The sequence below is a fragment of the Oryctolagus cuniculus genome, chromosome 5 (assembly GCF_964237555.1).
Source record: "Oryctolagus cuniculus chromosome 5, mOryCun1.1, whole genome shotgun sequence".
In the NCBI taxonomy this organism is placed as follows: Eukaryota; Metazoa; Chordata; class Mammalia; order Lagomorpha; family Leporidae; genus Oryctolagus; species Oryctolagus cuniculus.
This window is the reverse complement of record NC_091436.1, coordinates 117627701-117652062: the sequence shown is the minus strand read 5'-3', so window position 1 is coordinate 117652062 and position 24362 is coordinate 117627701. Positions and strand designations below refer to the sequence as shown.

The following is a 24362-nucleotide window of genomic DNA, read 5'->3' as shown; positions in this document are numbered from 1 at the left end:
TGTCCCTCTGCTTTTTTTTTTTTAACTTTTATTTAATGAATATAAATTTCCAAAGTACAGCTTATGGATTACAATGGCTTCTTTTCAAATATGATTAAAGTATATATTTTTAATTTTTTAAAGATTAATTTATTTAATTATTTGAAAGGCAAAGAGAGAAATATATTTCATTCCCTGATTCACCCCCCAAATGCCACAATGGCTGCTGAGCTGGGCCAGGCAGAAGTCAGGAGCCAGGAATTCCAATCAGGTCTCCCTAGTGGTTGGCAGGAACCCGAGTGTTTGGGCATCATCTATTACTTTCCCAGGGAATTAGCAGGGAGCTGAATGGAGAGCAGAACAACCAGGATTCAATCCAGCACTCCAACAAGAGGTGCCAGAGTCCCAAGCAGCATCTCAATCCTCTATACCACAAAGGCAGCATCCCTACCCCCAAAATTTTGTAAAATGTAATATGAGTCTTGGAGAAAACATTCAAACCGTAGCAATCAGCAATCCAATACCTGAGGGCTATTACCTGCTCTCATCAGAACAGAGACTGACAACCAAAGTTCTTGCTGTATTGAAGGGAGTTTGCCCCTCTTCCCTACCCAGAACATTGTGTGGTTTCAGTTACTTCCTGGGTTGCCAAAGCCCCTCACAATGTGACCCCTGCTTACTTCTCCAGTTTTACACTCATGCTGTGGTTCTTCCCATTTGCTGGATACGTTTTCTTTCTCTCCGGCATTCCCCAGTCCCCATGGTCTGCGCATCGCCAAACTGAGAATGTACCACAATCAGAAAAGTTGACAAAATTTCCTTTCTTTTTAAAAAATTACTTGAAATTCACAGAGAGAAAGAGACAGACACACAGAAAGAGAAGGAATATTCCTGCCTGCTGGTTGCTCTCCAAATCTGCAATGACCAAGGCTGGGTCAGGCAGAAGCCAGTAACTGAGAACACTGACCACATGATTCCCGGAAGGTCTCCCACATGGGTGGTAGGGACGCAGCTATGTGCTCCATCACTTGCTGCCTCCCTGGGTCTGCGTTAGCAGAAAGGTGAAACTGAGAGCCAAAGCCAAGACTCAAATCCAAGTTCTTTTTTATATACTTTATTTTATTTTTTATTTATTTTTTAGGATGAATTTATTTATTTTTTAAAGAAAACTTTTATTTAATAAATATAAATTTTGAAAGTACAACTTTTGGATTATAATGGTTTTTCCCCCTATAACCACCCTTTCACCCACAAACCATCCCATCTCCTACTCCCTGTCCCATCCCATTCTTCATTAAGATTCATTTTTAATTATCTTTAAATACAGAAGATCAACTTAGTATATACTAAGTGAAGATTGCACCCACACAGACACACAAAGTATAGAGTACTGTTTATTAGTTTTACTGTTAATTTGCATGGTATGCAACTAACTGCAGGCCAAAGGCCCATCCCCTGATTCCATTCCTTTCCTCTCCTCCTCTCCTCTCCTCTCCTTTCATCTCCTCTCCTCTCCTCTCCTCTCCTCTCCTCTCCTCTCCTCTCCTCTCCTCTCCTCTCCTCATCTTCCTTCCTTCCTTCCCTCCCTCCCTCCCTCCCTCCTCCTTCTTCTTCTCCTCTCTCTCTCTCTCTCTCTCTCTCTCTCTCTCTCTCTTTCTTTCTCTCTTTCCAGTGGTAAGCAACGTTTATTGGCAATAAGGCATCTGTCAGAACAAATGGGACAAAATCCAAGAGAGTACCCTGTCACTCAGACTGGGGGAAAGCAAGGTCACATAGTTAAATGGGGAAAATACACCTGGCAGGCCAGACAGGCAGCTCAGCAGAGAGCTCAAAGCTGAGAGCATAGTCTGCCTTTAGACTATGACTTGTAAAAAAGGGGTCCAGTTTTTCCCACTGTTTCTCCTTCCCCTCCTTCTCCAGAACAAAGAAAATTCTTCCCAGGTTTTACTGTTCAGTGCTTAATACAATAATTTGTAAATACTTTACTAGCAGGTGGATAACTAGAACACGTGAAAGACCTGATGGTCTTTTTTAGATATTTGACTCTGGGACCAATTCATGGGCTCTTTTCTCCACCCACTTGGTTGAATCCCCTGTTGCATCCAGCAGCCAAAATGAATGGAATTGAGTGACTTACAACCTACCTAAGACTGAGCACAAGAGGAGGAAAATGGGTGGAGGTGAAGAAGGAGGAAATCACAGAGTTTAAGTGGCCCACAGAAATGGGTAATGAGGGAGTAGACAGATCCCAAAGGGTGACTCTCCTACCATTGCTACACAAGGTGCTGACCACATGGCCACTGCTAGAGTAGATGCTAAATCTTGGTACTAATTAAAGGAACTGGGGTAGAGTATTGAGGCTGAAATAGAGAAGAGGAACAACTCCTGAATATCTCTTCTTCTGAGGTTTTGATAAGAGTCAGAGCATGTCTGTGGAACCCAAAGTAGAGGATTGTGTTTACTTTCTTATTACACTATGTGTGTATGATTAAGTGACTAACAGTAAAACTATTTGGTTATGTCCTGTACCATTGATTTCTTCTGTGGTAAGAGGAATAAATAGGGGCTGCACCATATGTGCGCTACACACTAGCCATCATCTTTGCCTGCAGGTGTCGTGCTGTCGTGTGTCTCTACTTGTCCTCTGAAGTTCCCTCAGCCTGGAAACATTTCCTTCCCCTCTTTTCTGCACATTAAACTCATCCTTCATGATTCACCTTGGAGCCATCGCTGACCCTTCCCACACTAAAAAGCTAGGTAACTAGAGAGCCAAGTGCCTGCCTTCTGTTTTTTGTAACCGCCAGAGTAGCTCTCTTACAGCCCTTGTAACACTGTCTTGTGATTATTTGTTTAGATATCTTCTCCACTAGATGGGAGAGTAAGGTTTGCATCATGTTCATCTCCTTACCCTCAGGTCTTAGCAAAGTACTCTTAGTACCTGGGTGGTTTTCAACAAATATTTTCTGGATAAATGAAAGAATTAATAAGACTGTTTCATACTAATAGCCATGTGTCTCTTTGTCCCCAGGCTAAATCTTATTTAGTGTCCTCATAGCATCCTAATAAGATGCTTTTCCTCTGGCCTAAACATTTGGCTGATGCCCCTGTCAGAAATGTAGAGGCATCAGGGCTAATGGGATTTGTCTAAAGGGAAATGGAGATAGATTTAAAGCAGCTGAGTCCCACCCTCCTGCAAAGTTTGCTGGACTCAATCTTAATAAAATTCAATCAGCTGACACAACTCTTTTCCAGCCCTGATTTATTAGATGGGACAAGAGATGTCAACTGTACCATTAAAAGGGCTTGAAAGGGAGGCCACTCAGATGCCATAAAGCTAGTGGAAGGAACCAGTTGTGCCCTTAAGTGGCTGTTAAGAAAGAAGGTCCATTGCCTATACACTCAGTGACCCCTCCAAGAACTTCAGGTTCCTAGAAATCTGAGCATGCTGAGGTCTCTTCCACTGTACCACTAACAACAGGGTAAACTTAACAGTTATGGTTGCTTTTAGCAAGTTACCTCTTTTAATATCTAATTTTTTTAAGGGAAAGAGTTTATTGGGGCTGGTGCCACAGCTCACTAGGCTAATCCTCCTCCTTGGGGCGCCAGCACACCAGGTTCTAGTCCCGGTCGGGGCGCTGGATTCTGTCCCGGTTGCCCCACTTGCAGGCCAGCTCTCTGCTGTGGCTTGGTTGTGCAGTGGAGGATGGCCCAAGTCCTTGGGTCCTGCACCCCATGGGAGACCAGGATAAGTACCTGGCTCCTGCCATCGGATCAGCGCAGTGCACCGGCCACAGTGCGCAGGCCCTGGCAGCCATTGGAGGGTGAACCAACAGCAAAGGAAGACCTTTCTCTCTGTCTCTCTCTTTCACTGTCCACTCTGCCTGTCAAATAAATAAATAAATAAATAAAATTAAAAAAATTTAAAAAAAGAGTTTATTGGGGAAACCCGACAGACTGAAGGGAAGGGGGAAAGAAGGAAAAAGGGAGAAGCAGAGCCTAAGAGAGAGAGAGAGACAGAGACAGAGGTCAGGAGAGAAAGACAGAGAGAGAGAGCCACATGTTCAGGAACAGGTCCTTTTAAAACTTTGCCTGTGGGTGGGCAGGGAAGTAGGAGTAGTGAATCCCATTAGGATGGGGGTAGGGCTTGACACCAGTGGTTGGGCCATGTGGTCACCTGGCTTCCAGCAATGGCGGCGGGGGCTAGAGCCTACGGTCAGGGTGTAGATCGCGCCATAGATAAGACTGCGCCACTTTACTAACTTCCCCCCCTTTTGTTTTTCATAAAGCAAGAATTGTATGGGATTACATTAGCCCCAAAAGTCCAGGAGGAGTAGAGGGACGATGATCTGTCTTTAGAGCTACTTCCTGCTGACATGGGGCGATGAGGTACTCTTCGCTGGCATGGGGCAATGTCTCAAGCTACTGTCTCTTGGGTGGAGAGCCAAGTATATCCCTGTAGCAGCATTTGGTTGACCGCCTGGTTGCTGAAGGCCGTGGTTCATTCCATTATCAACTTCTATAAACACTAAAGCAGACACAGTAGTATAAAAGACAGGGTGAGAATGGCAACTAATGATCCTAAGAGTGGCATTAACAAGGTAATGAGAGGATTTCATGGAGGAGAGGAAATTAGGGGGGTCTCTGGACCCTTTTGAGGACTGTTTGTTAATATCTAATTTTAAAAGAGAATAAAGATTATTTTTTCCCAGAAAAGATTCTTATCTTTTTTTTTTTTAAGATTATTTGAGGGGCTGGCACTGTGGCATAGGGGGTAAAGCTGCTGCCTGCAGTGCCGGCATCCCATATGGGCACCATTTCGAGTCCTGGCTGCTCCTCTTCCAATCCAGCTCTCTGCTGTGGCCTGGGAAAGCAGTGGAAGATGGCCCAAGTCCTTGAGCTCCTGCACCTGCATGGGAGACCTGGAGGAAGCTCCTGGCTCCTGACTTCGGATCTGTACAGCTCCGGCTGTTGCGGCCAATTGGGGAGTGAACCAGCGAATGGAAGACCTCTCTCTCTCTCTCTCTGCTTCTCCTTCTCTCTCTATGTAACTCTTTCAAATAAATAAAATAAATCTTTTTTAAAAAGGTTATTTATTTGAGAGGCAGAGAGAGAGGTCTTCCATCTTCAGGTTCACTCCCCAAATGGCCACAGCAACCAGGGCTGGACCGATCCAAAGCCAGGAACCAGGAGCTTCTTCTGGGTCGCCCATGTGGGTTCAGAGAAGCACTTGGACCATCTTCCACTGCTTTCCCAGGCTAGTAGCAGGGAGCTAGATCATAAGTGGAGCAGCCAGGTCTTAAACTGGCACTCATATGGGATGCCGGCACTGCAGGCAGAGGCTTAAACTACTACACCAAAGTACTGGCCCCTTATTTGATGTTCTTAAGAGCTCAGAAGCACATCACCATCACATTTGCCTTTATTATATATTTGTACTATAATAAGCTATAATTTATCATAACCCACTAGAATTGTATGTAGGTACAAAGCAATGAACAATAGCCATTCACTTATGCAACTATTTTGTTAAGCATATTTTGAAAAATAGTGAAAATTTTTGAAATGAAAATTAAATCCTCATGGAAGTATCATTATGAATATTCAGCTTTCTTTTTCCTTCTTTTTCTTTTTGCTATATATAATTTTTTGCTATATATATATGAATACATATACATATATATGTATAGGTTCACAGTGCACATTCACTTGTTGCTTTCTAAACCATAGAACTACAGATGACATATTTCTCTGTGCCAATCAGTCTCTGTGATCTTTGAAGATTGTATAGTAGTCCATTTCATGCAGGTACCCTAGTTAACTTATTCCGTCCTCAGTCATTATATCTTTTTTTTTTTTTTTTATTTATTTATTTTTTTGACAGGCAGAGTGGACAGTGAGAGAGAGAGACAGAGAGAAAGGTCTTCCTTTGCCGTTGGTTCACCCTCCAATGGCCGCCGCGGCCGGCGCGCTGCGGCCGGCGCACCGCGCTGATCCGATGGCAGGAGCCAGGAGCCAGGTGCTTATCCTGGTCTCCCATGGGGTGCAGGGCCCAAGCACCTGGGCCATCCTCCACTGCACTCCCTGGCCACAGCAGAGGGCTGGCCTGGAAGAGGGGCAACCGGGACAGAATCCGGCGCCCCGACCGGGACTAGAACCCGGTGTGCCGGCGCCGCTAGGCGGAGGATTAGCCTAGTGAGCCGCGGCGCCGGCCCAGTCATTATATCTTAATGCAGGGATTATTTGCTTGTGAGCTTCCTTCTGGAATATCCCTATGGCATTACTAGGATTCCAAGGCTCTGATCCAAATCCCCAGGATGTCAGGTGATTACTGGAGGCTCTCAAAAATGTTTGGAGAGAAAGATACAATAAATCTGGGTCCCCACACCCAGAGTGGCCTCCAGGGTCCTCCCTGGATGATCCCAGGACTGGGGGCCCCCAGTCTCCTATGAAGGGCAACAGAGAAATCTAATTTAATTGGGAGGGAAAATGAAGGAGACTTTTACTGTAGTTGGAGCTCCTTCAGTAGGCCAGATTCTTGCAACTCATTTTCCTCCCATTTAATTCTCTTTGACACTTTAAAAAAAAAATGGAGTGCTCTATTACTGTAGCACATCCCGCTGGGGACTCATAATTACTGCTGCTCATGCTTTTTCCTTCTCTCTCAGATGGGAAAGCCAACTTCTCCTTCAGTGCTTTTTCTTGTTCCTGTTGTTTCCATCCCTGGAGCACAGTCCTTATTCTAGCCTATTTTTTCTTTTTTTTTAAGATTTATTTCATTGTTTTTGAAAGTCAGAATTATACACACACACACACACACAGAGAGAGAGAGAGAGAGAGGGAGAGAGAGAGAGAAGGAGAGAGAGAGAAAGAGAGAGAAAGAGAGAGAAAAATCTTCTATCTGCTTGTTTACTCCCCAAATGGCTGCAATGGCCAGAGCTGGGCCAGGTCAAGCCAGGAGCCAGGGACCCAATCTGAGTTTTCCACATAGGTGTCATGGGCTCAAGTACTTGGGTCATCCTCCACTGCCTTCCCAGACACGTTATCAGGGAGCTGGTTTGGAAGTACAGCAGCCAGGACTTGAACCAGTGCTCATATGGGATGCTGGTACTGCAGGTGGCAGTTTAACTCACTGTGGCACAGTGTCAGCATTCTTTTAGCTGGTTTCTAAATCATTCTGTCATCCTCTAGTGCTCTCAAGTAAATGGTCAGAGACCCCAACACAAATAAATCCCAAAAAGCTAAGTATTCACAGTATTTGACTCATTTAGCATTTTTAAAAAATCTATTTACTTTATTCATTTGAAAGCATGATAGAGAGATGGAGGGAGGAAGAGAGAGACTTAGAGAAGAGAGAGGTATCATCCATGTGTTGATTCCTACCCAAATGTCCACAATAGCCAGGGCTGGGCCAAGCTTTAGCCAGGGGCCAGGAACTCTATCTGGATCTCCCACATAGTTGGCAGAGGCCCAACCACTTGGACCTTTCTTTGCTGCATTCCCACGTATATTAGAAGGAAGCTGGATTGGAAGCAGAGAAGCCAGCACTTGAACCAGCACAGCAATGTGGATGCAAACATCACAAAGGATGGCTTAACCTACTGTACCACTGGCTATCCTATGAACCACTGTGTCATATGGACATAACAATGAATATTATGCACACACACCTTGCTCTGTAGGAGCTTGCAGTCTACTGAAGAAGCCAAAGGAGTGGAAAAAAAATTACAAGCTGATGTGTAATTACACAAAAGGAGTCAGCCCAGATGCTATATCTCATGTCATTAGAAAGTCATCTTTGTAAAGCAAAGTATTGGATCCCTAAGTCCATGTTGCCTGGGAGTTTCCCATTCAGGGTAGGAATGGCCTCCAGCCACTGGGTAAAATTGCCTTCACACAAAGTTACCCTCTAAGTGCTTCAGCCAGGGCTCTGTTCCAGATAAGCAGGTCCCAGCTGTGATTCCATCTTTACTACCTTTGATGATTCCTGGGTGCTCATTGCATTGTAACTGCAACTCCTTAGTGTGCCCAGAGAAGCTGTTGATATTTGTTTTGTTTAGCTTATTATTGTTGTAATGAGGAGAGTAATGACTTTCAAGTCTTTTCATTTCGGAAATGATACTTGAAAGAACTTCCACTTTGACTATGACATTGTCTAAATAAGATCGGCGTTGGAGCCTCGGGTGATTACTGACGCCATAAATAAGAGTGTCAATTGTTAAATCAACAACAGGAGTCACTGTGCATCTACTCCCCATGTAGGATCTCTGTCCTTAATGTGTTGTACTATGTGAATTAGCGGTATAACTAATACTCAAACAGTACTTTACACTTTGTGTTTCTGTGTGGGTGCAAACTGTTGAAAACCTTACTTAGTATATACTAAATTGATCTTCTGTATATAAAGATAATTAAAAATGAATTTTGATGTGAATGGGATGGGAGAGGGAGCGGGAGATGGGATGGTTGCGGGTGGGAGGGAGGTTATGGGGAGAAAAAGCTGCTATAATCAAAAAGCTGTACTTTGGAAATTTATATTTATTAAATAAAAGTTAAAAAAAAAGAAAAAAAAAAGAAAGTCATCTTTGATCAAACCCAAAACTTCCAGCCTGACTCAGCATCCAAGTCCCCAAGAGACACTAATTTTTCTGACCCTGTCCTGAGGTTTGGGCTGTGGTATAGTAGAGGTCTTATCTACTCTGAGAGGCCTTCTACATGACCACAGAAATAAAGTTTACCCTCCTATAAGGAAAACAGACATAGTAAACATGAGCTGAATTAAACTGGTCAGATGTTACATTTTTTTTCCTATTTAAATCATCAAAACCCTGAAACCAAGCCAGAATCAAGCATGAATAATGCAAGTGTTGCTGGTCTAGTCCAAGATTGCCATTTTCATCTCTCCATCCTTTTTTTTTTATTTTATTTGACAGGTAGAGTTATAGACAGTGAGAGAGAGACAGAGAAAGGTCTTTCTTCCATTGGTTCACCCCCCAGATGGCCGCTACGGCCAGCGCTGCGCCGATCCGAAGCCAGGAGCCAAGTGCTTCCTCTCAGTCTCCCATGCGGGTGCAGGGACCCAAGCACTTGGGCCCTCCTCCACTGCCCTCCCGGGTCACAGCAGAGAGCTGGACTGGAAGAGGAGCAACCAGGACTAGTACCTGCTGCCCCAACCAGGACTAGAACCCTGGGTGCCGTTGCCACAGCAGAGGATTAGCGCCAACCCTCTCCATCCTCTTTAAAGAGCCAAGCTAAGTCTCCCTGCGACAGGCTTCAAATAAAGATCTGTGGACAGAACTCTGTCCCTTCCAGGGAATCTGATTCTCTCCTGTTCAACAGAGCATGGTCTGTGCCTTTAGCCATTAGCTTAATTTGGATGATAGATGATAGACTGAAAGGAGTAATAGGGATTTTGTGCACTTCCAGGCAGCCATATCACACCAGCTAGGTTTATGGCAAAGTCCAGAGGTTCTGGCTCTCTTTCTTTACTAATTTTTAAGACCTATTTATGTTTTTGAAAGGCAAAGTTGCAGAGAGATAAAGAGAGAAAGAGATACAGATAGATGGCGGGGTATGGGGGGCGGGGAGAGAGAGAAAGAGAGAGAGAAATTCTCCATCCTCTGGTTCACTCCCCAGATAGCCACAATGGCCAGAGCGGCACGGGGCAAAGTCGTGGGTGGCAGTGTCCCAAACACTTGAGCCATATTCCTCTGCTCGCCCAAACACATTAGCAGGGAGCTGGATCAGAAGTGGAGTAGCCACAACTCAAAACAGCACTCATAAGGGATGTCAGCATCCCAGAGTGGAGCTTAACCTGCTGTGCCACACACTCACCTCTTTCTGTAACTCTTCAATCTGGGAAGTTATCCTTCAAATTCTTCTTTTTGGAATAAAGTCAAGATTGAATTGGACTAAGCAGAGTGAAAAAATGTTTACTCCTCAAAAATTTTGGCTTCAGTGTGAAGTTCAAGTTCTCTGATTTTTTGAATGCTCAGGGATTGCCCACTTGCCTCCTTTCCCCAGGACATAATGACTAAGAATCAGGAGCAAAGTGAGTGCAAGAAACAAAATTGTTAGGACCTTTAAAGATGGGCGCAACCACGGCCATTTACACTGAGACTAACTGGTTGCAAATGTCTGTTGAAAAATAAAGAAAGATTTCATAGTTTAACATCCATATTTCTGCCGGCGCTGTGGCTCAATAGGCTAATCCTCCGCCTTGCGGTGCCGGCACACCAGGTTCTAGTCCCGGTCGGTTCTGGTCAAGTTGCTACTTGGGATGCCTGCATCTCATATGGAGTACCCAGGATGGAGTCCTACCATCAAGCTTTCTGCTAATGTGCTTAGGAGGCAGCAGATAATGGTCCGAGTATACCCACTGGGAGATGTAGATGGAGTTGCTGGCTCCTGGCTTTAGGCTGGCCCAGGGTTGGCTGCAGTGGGCATTTGGGGAGTGAACCAGTAGATGGAAGATCCCTCTCTCTCTTCTTTCACTTCTTTCAAATAAATTAATTAGTTCAAAAAATTTTGGCCGGCGCCGCGGCTCACTAGGCTAATCCCCCGCCTTGCGGCGCCACCACACCGGGTTCTAGTCCCTGTCGGGGCTCCGGATTCTGTCCCGGTTGCCCCTCTTCCAGGCCATCTCTCTGCTGTGGCCAGGGAGTGCAGTGGAGGATGGCCCAAGTCCTTGGACCCTGCACCCCATGGGAGACCAGGATAAGTACCTGGCTCCTGGCTTCGGATCAGCGCGGTGCGCCGGCCGCAGCGCCCTGGCCGCGGAGGCCATTGGAGGGTGAACCAACGGTGAGAGGAAGACCTTTCTCTCTGTCTCTCTCTCTCTCACTGTCCACTCTGCCTGTCAAAAATAAAAAAAAATAAAAACATCCATATTTTTGTTTGCCATCAAATTACTATGATCTAATTATATTGTATTTTCTACATAAAGGTCTGTTTAGGAACAAGTGTGAAAATTAAAACACATCCCAAATGTTATTGGAATTTAGGAGTTCACATTGTTTTACTGATAACAGAGAAGATTCCAGGCTGGTCATTTTATCATTCATCCTTACAGTTTGCTATGTGAAACCTTCAACCAGGCACTGGTTACATCAGAGTGGAGATCAAGTGCAAGGCCTCACAACCTCAAATCTGCCCACACTTAGCACCCAAGAGCAATTTCTGCATCTTCTCTCCTTTGTCTACATGTGTTGATTTGCTTATTGAATTATTAATTGCTTATTACTTTTTTAAAAAGGGGGGTGTGGGAAAGAGTGCACAACTCCAGATGGAAATCAAATTATCTGAGTGGATGTTTGACCTAGCAGTTTAGATATCACCCGGGACACCTGCATCCCATGTCAGAGTACCTGGGTTTGAGTTCCAGATCGACTCTTGATTCCAGCTTCCAGCTAATGCACACCCTGGGAGGAAGGAGGCTCAAATAGTTGGGTCTCTTCCACCCACATGGGAAACCTAGATTGAGTTCCCCAATCCTGGCTTCAGCCTGACCCAGCCCTGAATATTGTGGGCATTTTTGAAGTGAGTCATCAAATGGAAGATCTGTCTCTTCCTCCTCCTCTCTCTGTACCTGTCAAGTAAATAAAATCAGTGAATAAAAATGAAAATAAAAAACCAAATTGCTTTAGCAAGTGTCTGTCATTCTAGCATTAAATGAAGTAAAATAGACAATAAATATAAAAAATAATTATTCTTTTTTTAAAGATTATTTGAAAGGCAGAGTGACATACACACACACAAAGAGACAGAGATAGAGATTCCATCTCCTGGTTCACTCTCCAAATGGTTCCAACAGTCGGAACTGGTCCAGGCAGAAGCCAGCAGCCAGGAATTCCATCCAGATCTGCCATGTAGATGGCAAGAACCCAAGCACTTGGCTATCATCTGCTGCTTTCCCAGGCACATTAGCAGAGAGCTGGATCAGAAGCAGAGCAACTGGTACTTGAACCAGCACTTTAATACAGAACACTGGTGTCAACAGCAGCAACTTAACCTGTTTGTTTGTTTTTTTTTTTTTATCTTTTATTTAATGAATATAAATTTCCAAAGTACGTCTCATGGGTTACAATGGCTTTCCCCCCCATACCGTCCCTCCCACCCACCACCCTCCCCTTTCCCACTCCCTCTCCCCTTCCATTCACATCAAGATTCATTTTCGATTATCTTAGTATACAGAAGATCAGCTTAGTATACCTTAAGTAAGGATTTCAACAGTTTGTTCCCACACAGAAACATAAAGTGAAAAATAATAGATGATTTTTTTTTAAATGATGATGAAATCAGATCAGACCTATTGTCATGTTTAATCCCAGTGAGAGTCAAGTTGGGAATTGATAGTTTCTTTTCTTTTTTTTTTTTTTTTAACAGAAGATCAGTTTAGTGTACATTAAGTAAAGATTTCAACAGTTTGCACCCCCATAGAAACACAAAGTGAAATATACTGTTTGAGTACTCGTTATAGCATTAAGCCTCAGTGTACAGCACATTAAGGACAGAGATCCTACATGAGGAGTAAGTGCACAGTGACTCCTGTTGTTGACTTTACAAATTGACACTCCTGTTTATGGCATCAGTAATCTCCCTATGCACCAGTCATGAGTTTCCAAGGCTATGGAAGCCCCTTGAGTTCTCCGACTCTTATCTTGTTTAGACAAGGTCATAGTCAAAGTGGAGGTTCTCTCCTCCCTTCAGAGAAAGGCACCTCCCTCTTTGAAGACCTGTTCTTTCCACTGGGATCTCACTCACAGAGATCTTTTTGCCAGAGTGTCTTGGCTTTCCATGCCTGAAATACTCTCATGGGCTTTTCAGCCAGATCCGAGTGCCTTTAGGGCTGATTCTGAGGCCAGAGTGCTATTTAGGACATCTGCCATTCTATGAGTCTGCTGAGTATCTCACTTCCCATGCAACTTAACCTGTTGCACCACAATGCAGACCCCTCACTTACCTTTTTCTTTTCTTTCTTTTTTTTTTTTTTTGACAGGCAGAGTGGACAGTGAGAGAGAGAGAGACAGAGAGAAAGGTCTTCCTTTGCCGTTGGTTCACCCTCCAATGGCCGCCGCGGCCGGTACGCTGCGGCCGGCGCACCGCGCTGATCCGATGGCAGGAGCCAGGAGCCAGGTGCTTTTCCTGGTCTCCCATGGGGTGCAGGGCCCAAGCACCTGGGCCATCCTCCACTGCACTCTCTGGCCACAGCAGAGAGCTGGCCTGGAAGAGGGGCAACCGGGACAGAATCCGGCACCCCGACCGGGACTAGAACCCGGTGTGGTGGCGCCGCAAGGCGGAGGATTAGCCTACCCCCTCACTTACTTTTAACTTTAGTTCTTCAGCATCCTGTATTGGAAATTGGTTAAATTAGTGTATGGTTGCTTTCCCACCCTAACTGGCCCTGGAGTCTAAACAGGAAAGCCAAGTATGGGTGGCTGCCCAATAACTGAATTTCAAGAAGGTAGATTTTACTTTAGAATTAAAAAGTACAGATATTCCAAGTTTCCCCAAATTATTCCGAGGCAGTCCACTGGAACAGTGTATCTTTTCCTCAGGTAGGAAGTGCTAGAAAAAAAATCCTGTAAAAAATCACTTCAATCCAGCCCCTGCCTTTTTACTGACATTTATCCAGGCCTTATTATGTGGCAGGTACAATGCTAAATGTGTTAAGAGAGTCATTTTACTTAATTCTAGAAATAACCAGGTGTGGTGGGAAGAGCTATTATTTTCATATTACAGACATGAATCTTGAAGCACAGAAAGATGAAGTCATTCATCAAAGGCTCAAAGGGATGACCCTGGGTCTCAGACTCAGGATGACTTCCAAGCCCATGCTTTCAACCACCATGAAAAGAGCCTCTTCTCTCTGCCAAAATAGTGAAGACATTAATGGCCCTTGGTCCTTCCATAATATGGAAGTCATAACCACAGCTTTTAAACAATTCTACTTATTGTATGAGTATTCACAAGTAGGTGTTGTAGATCTTTTAAGACCTATATGTATTAATCAGTGTATATGAAGATACTTTGAAAAGTCTATGGAGTATTTATTGTAGCTCAATTCGCAATAGCTAAAATATGGAATCAAGCCAGATGCCCACCAACTGGAGACTGGATAAAGAAATTATGGTGTATGTACACCATGGAATACTCACAGTGATAAAAAATGAAATACTGTCATTTGCAACAAAATAGATGAAACTGGAAAACATTATACTTAGTGAAATAAGCCAGTCCCAAAAAGACAAATACTTTATGTTCTGTCTGATTGTGGTAACTGATGAGTACCTGAAAGGTAATCTGCAGAAGTGAAATTGATACTTTAAGATGTGATGACTTTGAACAGCCCTTGTCTCGATTGCTGAGGAACAGTTTTTTTTCATACTATTTGTTGAACTCTTTACTTAGTGTAGGGTTTATCTTATGTGCATAAAATTAATTGAAAATAAATCTTAGTAAAAAATAGGAATGGGAATAGGTGATAGAGGAGGAAGAAGGGTAGGAGTGTGGGTAGGAGGGAGGGTAGAGAGGGAAGAATCATTATGTTCCTGAATTTGTATATATTAAATGCATGAAGTTTGCATATCTTAAATAAAAGATGTTAGGTTAAAAAAAGTCTATGGGAAAAGTGAAATTAAAAGGTAAGTTTATTTGGGGGAAAATTTTTTAAATTCATGCATTTTTCATAATTTGTATTTCCATGAACTTTTTAAAAATATTTTTCAAAATTTATTTATTTATTTGAAAGGAAATTACAGAAGAGAGAACGAGAGAGAGACAGAATGAAAGTGACAGTCTTCCATCTGCTGATTCACTCTCCAAATGTTTGCATCAGCTGAGTCTGGGTCAACCTGGAGCCAGGAGCCTAGAACTCCATCCAGGTCTCCTAAATGGGTGGCAGGGGACTAAGCACTGGGGCCACCTTCCTCTGCTTTACTAGGTGCGTTAGCAGGGAACTGGATCTGAAGCAAATCAGCTGGGACTCAAACCAGCACACACACAGGATGCTGGCATCTCAAGGGGAGGCTTAATCCACTGTGCCACAACAATGGCCTTTCCACGACCTTTTTTAAAAAATAACTTGAGTGACAGAGGGAGAAACAGAAGAGAGAGGTAATCTGTCAGTTGATTCATTCCCCCAAAAGCCTGCAACAACCAGGGTTGGGCCAAACTGAATCCAGGAACCAGGAACTCCATCCAAGTCTCCCATGTGGATGGCAGGTACCCAAGTAATTGGGCTATCATCTACTGCCTCCCTGGTGCATTTGCCAGGAAGCTCGATCAGAAAGGAAACAGTCAGGACTCAAACTGGCAAACCCATGTGGGATGCAGGCATTCCAAGCAGTGGCTTAACCTGCTGTGCCACAATGCTCACTCCTGAGAGTTTTTGAAGTACTAGAGGATATTCCGGGCAAATGATTTTAACTATGCCATGCTTCTATTTTTCCATGCTACTATAAGGCTAACAGTTCCTACTCTTTTGCTAGTTCACATAAATGCATTAAGTTTAATAAGATGATGTCATCACATGCACTATGAGCTTCTTGGAAAAGTGATGCTATGTAAACACAAAGTAGAAGTTTTATAAAAACTGTCAGTGTGGTATGTATACAACATAAAATAGACCAAATTATTTCATTAGAGATTGGGACAGAATAGCTCCTTAACTTTGCATTCTACACCCGTTTTGCAGACTGCCCGTAAATGTGGCTTTCAAGGGCTATCAAAAAAGGAGAGGATGTCTGACAGAATGTTGATTGAATCAGAAGTTCAGCATTCTCCTTACTGAGGAAACACTACACATTCAAGATCTCACCTGCTTCCAGCTTTTGGGAAAATATCATATCAACATTTTTTTGCTAGGGGCAGGTATTGGTCTAGTGCTTAGGACATCCGTTAGGATGCTCATGTCCCATATTGGAGTGCCTGGGTTTGAGTCCCAACTCCTGCTGAATCCAGTTTCCTGCTGGTTCATACTTTGAGGGGCAGCAGGTGTTGGCTCAAGTGATTGGGTCCCTGCCATCCACATTGAGGCTTGTATTGAGATCTCCACTTCCACCTTCAGCCTGGCCCAGACCTGCCCCTGCCATTGTGGGCATTCGGGCAAAGGGCCAAAAAGATGGGAGATCTGTCTTTCAAATATTTTTTAAACGTTGCTGTATTATGATAGTATTACATGGATGGAAGTTGACTGTGCATTTCCTTATACTGAAGGACTTTATGAAGAACTCAGCAGGTATTTCTTAAAATTTAAAAATGGCAAAGACACTCCAAGATGTTTTTTTAGAAAAAAATATTTATTTGAAAGGCAGATTGACAGAGAGAGAGAGAGAGAGAGAGAGAGAGAGAGAGAGAAAATCTTCCATCTGTTGGTTTACTCCCCCAAATAATCACAATAGCCAGGGCCAAGCCAGGCTGAAGCCAGGAGCCAGGAACTCCATCTGGGTCTCTCAGGTAGCAAGGAGCAGTAGCAGGGACCTGGATCAGAACAGAGGTATAACAGGTAAAGCTACCACCTGCAACACCAGCATCCCATATGGGCACCAGTTCAAGTCCCAGCTGCTCCATTTCCAATCCAGCTCCCTGCTAATGCACCTGGGAGAGCAATGGAGGATGGTCTAAGTGCTTGAGCTCCTGCACTCAGGTGGGGGACCTGGAAGAAGCTCTTGGCTCCTGGCTTGCGGCCATTTGTGGAGTAAACCAGCATGTGGAAGTTCTCTCTCTCTCTCGTTCTCACTCTCTCTCTTTCTCTCTCTCTGTAACTCTGCCTTTCAAAAGGCAGAGTTTATTTGTGAAGACACAAATAAAAATTTATGTCTTCAATAGGCAGAGTTACAGAGAGGCAGAGGCAGAGAGAGAAGACTTCCATCCGCTTGTTCACTCCCCAAAGGCCACAACAGCAGGAGCTGGGCAGATTTGAAGCCAGGAGTTAGGAGCTTCTTCTGGGTCTCCCACATCAGTCAAGGGCCCAAGCACTTGGGCCATCTTCTCCTGCTTTCCCAGGCCATAATGGAGAGCTGGATCGGAAGTGGAGCAGCCAGGGTTTGAACTGGCACCCATATAGGATGCCGGCACTGCAGACGGCAGCTTTACCCACTACAACACAGCGCTGATGCCAAAATGAATATTTTTTTAAAAAAAGAACCAGGGACTGGCATTGTGGCATAGCATAGCGGGTGGGGCTACTGCCTGCAGTCCCGGCTGTTCCACTTCCAAAGTAGCTCTCTGTTATGGCCTGGGAAAAGCAGTAAAGGATGGCTCAAGTCCCTTGGACCCATGTAGGAGACCAAGGAGAAACTCCAGACTCCTAGCTTCAGATCAGCCCAGCTCCGGCCACTGCGGCCATTTGGGGAGCGAACTAGCAGATGGAAGATCTCTCTCTCTCTCTCTCTCTCTCTCTACCTCTGCCTTTCACATAAGTAAATAAACCTTTAAAAAAATAGCATGGGGGGCCAGCGCTGTGGTGCAGTGGGTTAATGTCCTGGCCTGAAGTGTTGGCATCCCATACGGGCGCCAGTTCTAGTCCTGGCTGCTCCTCTTCCAATCCAGCTCTCTGCTGTGTCCTGGGAAAGCAGTAGAAGATGGCCCAAGTCCTTGGGCCCCTGCACCCGTGTGGGAGACCTGGAAGAAGCTCCTGGCTCCTGGTTTCGGATTGGCGTAGCTCCAGCCGTTGCGGCCATTTGGGGAGTGAACCATTGGACGGAAGACTTCTCTCTCTCTGCCTCTCCTCTCTCTGTGTAACTCTGACTTTCAAATAAATAAACAAATCTTTTAAAAAAAAATAGCATGGAGCAGCTAGGATTTACTTGAACCAACATTCTGGCATGGGATCCCAGGGGCGCTATGCCACACCAGCTGATATAGAATGCTTTTTCCAGAGTCATCAAAATATGACTTTTACTGCTGAAACGGAAGTAGGCCCCAGCTTGCAATACAAAATGGAAGAAGCTAACTTGAGACCAACATGAAGGATGAAAAATCACCATTCTTATCTAGGGCCTCCTGTCAGCAGAGAGAACACAGCGCTACTTGTAAACAGACCCAGTCAGGGCACAGATAACAATGCCTAATACACATTACACCTCACGGCACGGTCATACATGCCCTTTTGATAAAAGAGGAAAAGAAAGGAACAGTTAAAGGTGAAAAAGGAGTAAGAATCGTGTTAGTTTCTTTGTAAAACTAAAGTACCTTTCACATGTAATAAGCCTTGGGGGAAAAACCTCAAGGACCATCCGCAACACATTTCCCAGGCTTACCAGCTCTCACCTGACAGCTCCCTTCAGTCGGATTGAGCCAGGGGCGTGGGCGTCAGATTTGCGGATTTGTACTTTTATTTCTAGAAGGATTCGGAGTGGGACACGAGGGGAGTTTTCACCTGCTCTCCGTCATCACTGTTTCTACAGTTGTGATCTCTGGACTGAAAAATCAATGCATGCTAATGAGGGCTCACATTTATGAGAATACAGGAGAATTCCCTGACGCCTTTGGGCAAAGCTGCCCAAGGCCTTTTGTGACTTTCCCACCAGTATCTGTGTGTGCTGGTGTGATTGTGTGGGGAAGAGCAGAGGCCCTGAGGACAGGCTGGCTGGTGGACTGTTTCCTGGTTCTGAATCTACCTTGGACCTGCCACATGACTGCTCCGAGTCTCCACACTTCATTTATGGAATTGAAGCAATTCCCCTACGTAACCTACTTTCTCTGCTTCATGATGTACTGCTGAGCATAAACAAAGTAATGTATTCCAGAACATTTTGAAAAGATAAAACATCGTGCGAATGAGAGATGCGGTTAGACCTGTCACTGAAACGGGGGTGTTCAAGGAACCATTGCTGGGAATTAATGGAGCAGAATTAGTCCTGACTCAGAAGAGTACCGAAATGAAGTAGATAGACCTCTCACAGGAGGTGCAGGCCATCTTCCGAGGATCTGATGCCTTTGTCTTTGTTTATCGATGGTCCTATATCTTGAGGGTCTGTTTCTCATGGTAAAATACAAGAAAGCATTATGGCTGAGGAGCAAGTCGGGTCACTGTTGCCAGAACCTACCAGAGTGCTGTGGATTGACGATACTGGAGTATGCAACCTAGTAGCAATTAGGCCCAGTGTTCCAGAGAATCTGGAACACTTTGGGCTTGAGCCTGTTTTTCAGAAGATGTTCCAGGAAAGCTTATCTTACAACACTGTAGTCAGGTGAGGCCAGGCCACCATGGTTGCAAGGGACCAGTCTGAGCATCTATCTGAATGATACATGTGGCTTGGGCAGGAAGGGCCCTTCCATGCCCTGGATGTGTATTGCAAGCAGCAAGGACGCTCCTGCGCCCCCTTTTCTACATCCTGGATGCTTCCCTAACCCTTGCTATAAAAGCCGGGAGACTGTTTCTTGGGGAGGCAGTTTCTTTAGGGAACTATACCTCCCCACTGTCCCCTTGTCAAAGTAAAGGAGGCTTTCCTCTGAATAACAGGGCTTGAGACTGATTATTTGGGGATACCCCCCAATTAGAGCTAGCAGGCAAAACAGGCGGGACTCTTTGGTAAGCCGTGTTGTTTGCGGGATGCAAAGACGTGGGAGAGGTATGAGTCTCGTACAGGTGTATCCTAGAAATGGGAAAATGTGCGTGCAAGGATCTTGGAGTATTACATGACTACACGCGGGTCATCATCCCAAGTGTTCCCGCGAGGGTGATTTGAATTCCTCGAGGGCGCACGTGAAATTTCTTGTTTTTCCCCCTTCCGAGGGACTTGGAAATGGACCCCTTGGGTGGGTTCTTTCCTCACCACCCCCAGGTGTTTGCAGCTGAGGAAGGGGCCGCGAGGTTCTGGGCCCCGTGTAGAAGGAATCGGCATCAGCGGCTGCGGCGGCGAGCGCGGCCTCGGTGTGCGTGGGTTTGCGCATCCCGCCCCCGGCCGGGAAGGGGCGGAGTCAGGCGTCCCCGCCCCCAGCGGTCCCCTCCTCCCGGCCGCTCCCCCGTGCGGAGCCCGCTGCGGTCACAGCGGCTGGCAGGAGGCTTGCAGCCGGCAGCCGGTGCTGGGAGTGCGGCGAGGTCGGCTGGGTGCGTGCACGGACTCGGCCGCCGCCCCTGCGGGTGAGTCCCGCCGCAGGAGGGCGGAATGAGTCGGGCTGGGGATCAGGACCGTGATGTTGGGGCGCCCCGGGGCCCGAGTTCGGGAGAGGGGGCATGGCAAGATCATGAATGCTGGGGAGCTCCGGAAGACAAGCCTGCCTGGGGACAGTCCAGAATTGCAGTATTGGGGAACCCGAGCCTGAGGAGGGGGCGGGGGTTTGTGGTCCCAATGTTGGGGAGTCTCTGTAGCGGAACCTGAAGGCAAGTCGGCGGGTCAGGACCGTGACGTTAAAGTCCTGGAGCCCTGAAAGGCTGGGGTGTGTATGTGTCGGGACCGCGATGCTGGGGAGCCGCAGCGCCCGAGCCTGGAGAGCTGGGGTGGGCATCGGGACCGCGATGCTTGGGGCGCCTGAGCTCGGACGGCGGAAGGATCAGGACCGCGGTGTGAGGGTTCCGAGCGGTGTAGGATGGGCTGCTGTCCGCATTCTTGGGGCGCCCTCCGCAGGGCGGAGAAGGGAGCCCGAGAGGAAGCCCGGGGCGGAGGGGGAGCCCGAGGGAGGGGAACCCCGGAAGAGTAGGGTGGGGCGAGGCTTGCGACTTCTCCCGAGAGAGATGGAGGGAGCTACTCTGAGAGGGTGGGCTCTGGGAGCGGAGTTGTTACCGAAAACTGGGGTAGGAAGGAGGGGAAGTTGGAGACGTGTGAACCCAGCGGCTACAGTCGGAAGTGGCAGGTGGGCAGAGACGCAGGGAACTTCTCGGCCTTAAGAATGCAGCTCCTTTAGTGGAATGGGACAGAGGACCCTGTGCGAGACACCCACTTGAGAGCAAGACTGGAAGACCCCAGACGGGCAAGTGGGGACCCTGAATTCAGCGAGCAGCGGGAGTATTGGGAACCTGGAGTAGGGGTGCGCCTCGGCGACCCAGCATGAGGGCCTAGAGGCAGCAGGGGCACCCTAACTTCTAGAGTAGCTACGGACGCTCTAGGCACCCCCCTACCAGCAGGAGCCCCGCGGGCCTTTGTCTTGCCCTGTGTCGCTCCTGGTTTCTGAACTGGATTAGAAGTGATTTTGCCTAGGGACCCAAGATGAGTAAGGTTTTAGCTAAAATGAATAGTTGTGGGGTGAGATTTCTCATACTCAGGTACTGGTCTACTTCTGTGTGCCTTAGGCATAACATATAATACATGTGCGCGATTTTTATTTTTGTTATTTTTAAATTTTTTCATTTATCTTATTTGAGAGACAGAGATAGACAAGGAGACATAACATCTGCTAATTCACTCCTGAAATGTCCTGGAGCCAGAATTCAATCCAGGTCTCCCAATCCAGGGACCCAATCACCTGCTGCAGGGTGCACCCTCATAGGAAGCCAGAATCAGGAGCAGTGCCAGAGCTGGAACTCAGGATCCTATGTGGGATGGGACATCCCCTGAGGCACCGCCTGTGTCAAATGCCTGTCCCTGTGTAATTTTTAGATCCACGTATACTGCATGCTGCTGCTATACTCTGTGGGAGGCTGAGTAAAAACTGAGGAAAATTGACACAAGGAAAATGTACACAAGCACACTGCATTCCACAGTTGAGTATTGCACAGTCTGAGACTGTGCCAGTGAAGGCTCCCTGTACTGGAATTAATAGCAAGCTACCTGCATGGAAGGTGGACTGACCTTGACTCACCTGTTAAGATCGTCCCCAAACTACCACACACTTGACCAAGGCAACTGGAGGGAGTCAGACTGAATAGGGCCTCAGTAGCTGGGTATCCAAGTTTGTATCTAAAAACAAACAGATGATCAGAGCATGATCTGGGTGTTTTTGTTTGTTTTGCATTTACTTCTGTTGTTTGTCTATCTTGGTCTGTTGTTTGTTTGACTATCTTGTATTAACTCATCATATATTGTTCAGAATGCATAATAATCAGTTTAGTTATTTGGAAGGCCCAGGCCATGGGAATCTTATTAAGTGGATTTCTCCACTGGAAGATACCTTGATTTTAGGGGTTGAGGATAGAATGCCATCCCACCCTTACCTTCTGGACTCTGCGTACAGGTCCATCTCCTAGCACTGAGATTTGAACTTCCTGGGAGGACCAACGATTGTTTCAGCAGCTTGCATCTGGGTTTTTTTTTTTTTTTTATCCTCCCTTCATGAGAAGGAAATCTTTCTCTTTTTTTAAAGTTTTATTTATTATTTTATTTATTTGAGTGAGAGTTATAGAGAGGGGTAGAGACAGAGAGAGAGGTCTTACATCTGCTGGTTCACTCCCCAGATGGCCGCAATGGCCAGAGCTGCGCTGATCCGAAGCCAGGAGCCAGGAGCTTCTTCCGGGTTCTACCTTGCAGGTGCAGGGGCCCAAGGACTTGGGTCGTCTTCTACTGCTTTCCCAGGCCATAGCAGAGAGCTGGATCGGAAGAGGAGCAGCTGGGACTAGAACCTGCGCCCATATGGGATGCTGGTGCTTCTGGCCAGGGCTTTAACCCACTGCGCCACAGCGCCAGCCCCAGGAAATCTCTTCAATTATAAATGTAAGCTAATACAGTGATTTTTTTTTTTCATTTTACAAGTATCATTTCAGGACAAGCTTTTCTCATTAAGGATGTATGTACCTTATTGAGTGGGCAGAACCTACCACAAAATCTGCATTATCATGATTGCAGCAGCATGTTCATTCACATTGGACATAAAGGTAGTTGATGTTGCCAGTGCTTTATACAAATGTTAAAATAAATATTCCAGGATTTATCCACTCAAATGAGTATCTCGCCCCTTCAGAAGCCTCCTCTTGGCAGGCTGTGTAGTAGTTCTGGAGATGCTGAGAACAACTGGAGCCCCTGCTTTGTGGTTTGCAGCACACTGACCAACTCTAGCAGTGATAGCAGACCTTCCTCAGCTGGGAAAGAGCCAAAACCCACATGGGTCCAACTTGACCTTCTAAGGAGGGAATTCAAGTATGCCTGTTAAAGTAATGAAAATGCCATTGAAAGTCTGGCAGTTCTAAAGCGGCATCTGATAGAGGAATGCATGCATTCAGGATTGGATAGTAATTAATTAAAGTATACTGTCATTTGAGTGTTTATGCTCTGGGATGTGTGTAAAATAATTGATCCCAGCACTTTGTTGTCATACCTTGTGGTGTCTTGGGCTGGAGAAAACCAGCCTTTCTTTTCCCTTTCCTGTTAAGCTTTATTAGGCAGTGTCCACCACGGTGGACTTTTCCAAAAAGCAAAACAAACACAAACACAGACTGGTTTTCACATATGAAAGGAACCCAGAAAGCTACCCCCAAATGCAGGTAATGACTGGTGCTTGAGCTTTGATGTAAAAGAGAAGGGGATGTGGAGGGAAGGGCAAGAGATGCTTTTTGAAAATCCATTTGAACTTTGGGGTTCCTGTGCACACAGTGTGAAAAATTAACAGAACTTATCCATTTTTAAAACTCTTCCATTTTCTTCCATGTTACACTCATACAGCGGAAAGCTTCATACAGCCATGGCTTTAGTCTTTTTTTTTTTAGAGGAAAGGTTTATTGCGGGTTGGGGAAGGCCGATGGGTGGGGTGGGGGGAGGGCAAGAGAGTATGAGAGAGCACAAGACAGAGAGAGCCACTGTTCAGGAACAGCTCCTGTTAAACCTTTGGGGGAGGGCAGGGGGGAGCAGGGAAGTAGGAGCAGCGAATCCCATTAGAGTGGGGGTGGAGCTGACACCTGTGGCTGGGCCTTGTGGTCACCTGGCTTCCAGCAATGGGGGAGGGTGCTGGAACCTAGGATGGTGTCTCAACATAGATCCCGCCACAGATAAGACTGCATAGCTTTTGTGGTTTTGGGCAAGTTGTTTCCTCCTCTTTCAGCTTCAGTTTTTTTCACCTGCAAATAAAAATACAAATGGCCTTCAGGGGCTGTGATGAAAATTGAATAACATTTATAGGTGACCAACATAAGTTCATGCCCCAAGCATAATGAGTACTCAATAGAGCTTAGCTGTTTCTGTTAGTAATTGGTAGTTTGTTGGCCGGCGCCACAGCTCAATAGGCTAATCCTCTGCCTGCAGCACTGGCACCCTGGGTTCTAGTCCCGGTCACTCCTCTTCCAGTCCAGCTCTCTGCTGTAGCCCAGGAAGGCAGTGGAGGATGGCCCAAGTGCTTGGGCCCTGCGCCCGCATGGGATACCAGGAGAAGCACCTGGCTCCTGGCTGCAGTGGCCATTAGGGGGTGAACCAATGGAAAAGGAAGACCTTTCTCTCTGTCTCTCTCTCTCTCTCACTGTCCACCCTGCCTATCAAAAAAAAAAAAAAAAGTAATTAGTAGTTTGTGTTGAAATTTGTTTG

At 46.0% G+C, this 24362-nt stretch overlaps 1 protein-coding gene across 4 annotated transcripts in view; it reads left to right on the top strand.

Annotated features, from left to right (window-relative positions):
• PAQR8 (progestin and adipoQ receptor family member 8) overlaps positions 1-24362 on the top strand; it is a 151561-nt gene that overhangs the window by 85286 nt on the left and 41913 nt on the right. The window contains exons 1-2 of one of the 4 annotated variants that reach the window (XM_051855625.2): positions 19950-20062; positions 22383-22565. The exons of 1 other annotated variant lie outside the window; for it this stretch is intronic. In XM_051855625.2, the coding sequence (XP_051711585.1) occupies positions 22490-22565 (76 nt within the window). In that variant the 5' untranslated portion in view covers positions 19950-20062; positions 22383-22489. Of the gene's footprint in view, positions 1-19915; positions 20063-20648; positions 20773-22382; positions 22566-24362 lie in introns of those variants that run through there. 2 more of the 4 variants (XM_008263043.4, XM_051855631.2) reach the window with 2 other exon arrangements.